The sequence below is a fragment of the Chiloscyllium plagiosum genome, unplaced genomic scaffold (assembly GCF_004010195.1).
Source record: "Chiloscyllium plagiosum isolate BGI_BamShark_2017 unplaced genomic scaffold, ASM401019v2 scaf_3763, whole genome shotgun sequence".
NCBI lineage: Eukaryota > Metazoa > Chordata > Chondrichthyes > Orectolobiformes > Hemiscylliidae > Chiloscyllium > Chiloscyllium plagiosum.
This window is the reverse complement of record NW_025215304.1, coordinates 54,098-59,024: the sequence shown is the minus strand read 5'-3', so window position 1 is coordinate 59,024 and position 4,927 is coordinate 54,098. Positions and strand designations below refer to the sequence as shown.

Below are 4,927 nucleotides of genomic sequence, written 5' to 3'. Positions count from 1 at the left end.
GTTGGTGGCATTTGGGCATTGTTACTGGATTTAACATCTGGAGTTTCAAATTGATGCTGCTATGGCCCCGATGCAATTTGAAATCAATTTATGTATCTGGAATATTAACTTATCGCTGCTTTGGTGATCTTATCAATTGTCATAAGTACCTATCTTGTTCACTAATAACCTTTTTTTAAGGAAGGAAATCTTCAGTCCTTTCCCAGTTTGGTGAATGTGCCACTCTTGATCCAAAGTCATGTGGTTGACTCTTAACTGCCCTCTGAATTGGCACTTGGTTATTTTTTGGGACACGAAGTGTCACATTCCATGAATGAATAATGAAAAATATTCAGGACAAGATTGTCAATGTCACTGTCAGTGAAGGGAAGATTGTGATCTCGTGATACTGGTTAAGTAGCCCAGAGATCTCGGTCTTCTGAGAACAAAAATTAAGATCCCATCATGGATGCTAGTGGACTTTATTTTCAACGAATAAAAAGATCTGGAAGTGAGAGTTTGTCTCTGTACTGGCAACCAGGAAACCATTATTGGCTAAGACAATGAATTGCAGCTGTTGGAGATCAACAACTAAAGGCACAATTGCTGGGGAAATGCAGCAGGTCTGGCAGCATCTGTGGAAAGAAAACAGTTAATGTTTTGAATCCAGCCTAATTTTGAAGGGCCTCCGGACTCAAAACAGTAACACTGTCGTCTCCTCATAGATGCTGCCAGAACTGTTGTTTTTGTCCAATCATTACAGAGTGTTTTGAAAGTGTTCTTTTAGGGAGGGAAATCTACCACTCACAACCCGACACACGCGTGCACACGCTCACACCACGTGACTCCAGACCCACTACAATGTGGTTGACTCTCAACTGCCTTCTAGCATGTAGCCAATTGCTCAGACCAAAGGCCATGAGGGATGGGGAGCAAATGTTGGACGTGCTAGCAACAATCCCATCCCTCAAAATATTTTTAATATATTTTAATGCACAGGTTAATGAAGGACAACTAAAACAAACTGCTATGGAAAGTCATGCCCAACTAACCTGATTTGCTTGTAGTTATAAATATTGTTTTAAAATCCTCTTCAGAGAGGACATTAGTTCCATCATTGTTGCAATGCTGCATGCAATTTCTGTGCTTTCTGCTACAGGAAAGGTGTTGTGAAACTTGAAAGGGTTCAGAAAACATTTACAAGGATGCTGCCAGGGTTGGAGGGTTTGAGCTGCAGGAAGAGGTTGAATAGATTGGAGGTATGTTCCCTGGAGCTTTGGAGGCTGAGGGGTGACATAAAAGACATTTATAAAATCATGAGGGACATGGGCAGGGTAAATAGGCAAGGTCTTCTCCCTTGGGGTGGGGGAGTCCAAAATTAGCGGGCATAGGTTTAAGGTTAATGGCAAATGGAATTTAATATAGATAAGTGCGAGGTCTTACATTTTGTATAGTAAAATCAAAGTAGGAAATTCATGGTGAATGGCAGGACCTTAAGGAGTGTAGTGGAACAGAGGGATCTTGGAGTACAGGTTCACAGTTCTCTGAAAATTGAGTCACAGGTAGAAATGTTTTGGCACACTGGCCTTCATCAGTCATGGCATTCAGTATAAAATACCGAATTAGAGTTGAGATCAGCATCAAATCAGTTTCATATGCAGTATTTCAAACCGAGAAATGTAGGGGTGCAGGTTCATAGCTCCGAGAAAGTGGAGTCATGGGTGGACAGGGCGGTGAAGAAGACTTTCGGCATGCTTGCTTTCATCAGTCAGAGCACTGAGTACAGGAGTTGGGATGAATTGTTGCAGCTGTCACAGATTCCACACAACAACACGAGACGTGACCCTGCCCTCCCCTGACTTACTGTCCCTTTGCAAAACCGGGGGAAGACACCCCTTTAATTGTGATGATCAGGAAACATGCCATCCTTCAAAAAAAGGGCAGCGTTCACAAATATTTGGACAGAGGAAAGAAGTTCTAGTCTGGGTGAAGATCAATCTTCATTGCGTGAGAGAGAGAGAGAGGAAGAGCAGCAGCAGCTTCAGAAGCTCATGGTCCAACTTCTGAAAAGACCTTGTCCGATTTGCAATTGTTTCTGGGCTTGTAATATCGAACTGCAGCATATATAGATCTTCAGTAAGAGTGTCAATACTGCACTACAGAAGTCCATTCAGCAACTTGAGTCCATGTGAACTCTTTGTGGAGGTATGCAGTCTGCCCCATAAACCTGTTGGTTTACAGTTACATATAGATCTACACAAAGATCTTTGGGATTGAGAGGAAAGAATGTTCCACAGTAACTAGAATTACGTTCAGATTTTCTATCGTGGACTGACTGTGATGACCTTTGCAATCACTTCACAGGAATATTACAAGAGAAGAATTTGGCGGCAGAAATCTCAGACCAAACATCACATCAAAGTCTGACGGTCACTTGTTTCACGAGGCCGTGGATATTGATGGCCTTGAAAACAAAGGGGAGAAGGTCTGTCTGCTTAGTTAGGTTTTAAACGTCAGTGTGACTGGAAACTCTAAGACTCTCACATACCCACACACCAGAGTAGTGACTGGAACAAGCTTTACAGACTGAATGAGAGTGTTCCAATTATCAGAGGGTTCACCAGTAACACCACACACATGCTGTAAGCGTGAGCGAATTTTCAACTGATTGTTAAGGTCTGAGACAGACGACGGCACCTGCACCATGGAGAAACCGTGGAAATGTGGGGAGTGTGGGAATGGTTTCCCTTCGCCATCTGTGCTGGAGAGTCATTGGCGTTTGCACACCGGGCAGCGGCTGTTCACCTGCACTCAGTGCAGGAAAGGCTTCACTCAGTTACACCACCTCCTGGCCCACCAGTGGGTCCACAGCAGCAAGAACCCGTTCATCTGCCCCGTGTGTGGGCAGGGCTTCAGTCAGTCACACCACCTGCTGCCGCACCAGCGGATGCACACCGTGGAGAAACCGTTTTCCTGCTCCGTGTACGGGAAGGGCTACACCCAGTCGTATCAACTGCTGCTCAGCTTCCGCGTCCACACTGGGGAGAAGCCGTTCACCTGTCCCATGTGGAGCAATGACTTCTCCGATTCCTCCACCCTGCGCAAACACCAAGGAGCGGCCGTTCACCTGTCCAGTGTGTGGGAAGGGCTTCACCCAGTCGTGCAACTTGTGGAGACACCAGCAATTTCACAAGTGAGATGGTGCAGGGATTCGGGTTGGAGACTGCTGTTACCGCTGCTGAGAGTCACATCTTGAACCTTGTTTAGTGGGTAAAGTGTGAGGGATAAGGGGTTCCTTTATGCTGACTGGCCGCTCTCTCACCCACTTTACTTCCAGTGGGGGCTGATGCTCTCTGAGCCTGGGATTGCACCTTCCCTACGGAAACAGTCCACAGAAGCGGCTGAAGTGCAGGTAGATCTGAAATAGATACATTTGTCTCTGTCCCATTGAGTCTCCAGCACAGTCGATCCAATTGGCCTCTGGTAGTGTTTATGCTCCACCTGAGCCTCCACTCACCCCTTCATCAGCATACAGGTATCCCCTGCAGTTTGAAAGTTCACTTTACCCCCTACCCCCTCCCTGCCCAAGCCTGTGCCAAACTTTATCCTAACGTAGACCTGCTATTTATTGCCAATGCGTGTTTTCTGTCTCTGTATTCACCTCCCATTCATTTGTCTATCCAGATACACCTTAAGTGTTGCTAAGGTGCCTCTTACCACTACGTCCACAGGCAATGCATTCCAGGCATCTACCATCCAACTGTGTGAAAACTCTTCCCTTTCAATTCTCCCCCAGACTGTCCCTTGTCTCTCGCCTTGAACTTGTGCCCTGTTGTAGTTGACTTTTCCACCCTGGTGGCGGGGGGGAAGCCTCTGGCTATCTAACAGACTATCTGGCACAACACCAAACATCTAAAGAATAAACCACGCAGACCCATTTCCCTACCCCTATTACTCGACATTTACCCCTGACTAATGTACCTAACTTTCACATTCCTGAACACTGTGGGGCAATTTAAGCACGGACAATCCAACTTAACCTGCTAATCCCTGGGCATTGGGGTAATTTAGCATAGCCACTCCACCCTAACCTACACATTTGGATTGTGAGAGGAAACCGGAGGAAACCCATATCGACACTCTGTCTCAGCTGTTCAGTATGCTGTAGGTTTCAATTGGTTCCCCTGTCATTTTCTAAACTCCATTGAGTATAGACCCAGAGTCCTCAAATGTTTTTCATATGTTAAGCTTTTCAATCCTGGGACCTTTCACAGCAACCTCCTCTGAACATGTTCCAGGGCCAGTACATCCTTCCTGTGTTATGGGGCCCAAAACTGTGTACAGTACTCCAATTGTGGCCTGACTGGAACCTTATAGATACTCAGAAGTACATCCCTGCTTTTATATTCAAGTCCTGTCAAAATAAATGCCATTGTTGCATTTGCCTTCCTAACTACTGACTCAACCTGTAAGTTTACCTTGAGAGAATCCTGGGCTAGAAGTCCCAAGTCTCTTTGCTCTGCCGATTTCTGAATTTTCTCCCCATAATCCTTCTGTTCCAGGGTAGCAGCAGAGACTTCCAGACACACTGATATGTATTCCGTGATATCCAGAGATCTCAAGAACTGCCAGTATCTCAGGAGGAATCATTATTCTGGGAGGAGGCAGAGAGGAGAGTGGTGTGCACCTGTAAACTCCAGAGCTTCCCAAACTTAACGAGTCAACAAGAACTCTTTCTGGACCAAGAAACGAAAGGGCCGACGAGAAACTGTGACACCACAGGAAGTGAAATTAGGCCATTCAGCCCATTGAGTCTGCTCCACCATTCACTCATTCTTGAGTATCAAGGGGCTCAAAGGTTACAGGGAGAATGGGGTTAAGAAAAATATTAGCCATGACTGAATGGCAGAGCAGATTCAATGCGATAAATGGCTTAATTTCTGCTAAT

The 4,927-nt window shown here is 45.6% G+C and overlaps 1 protein-coding gene across 1 annotated transcript; it reads left to right on the top strand.

Moving 5' to 3' along the window:
- The first annotated feature begins 2,683 nt into the window (after positions 1–2,683).
- LOC122548267 (oocyte zinc finger protein XlCOF20-like) lies at positions 2,684–3,235 on the top strand. The gene has a single exon (XM_043686799.1). It carries the CDS (start codon positions 2,684–2,686, stop codon positions 3,233–3,235), a length of 552 nt encoding a protein of 183 aa, XP_043542734.1.
- The last annotated feature ends 1,692 nt before the right edge of the window (positions 3,236–4,927 follow it).

Coding starts and splice junctions, on each gene's coding strand:
- LOC122548267 (XM_043686799.1), top strand. CDS start 2,684: ATGGAGAAACCGTGGAAATGTGGGGAGTGTGGGAATGGTTTCCCTTCG.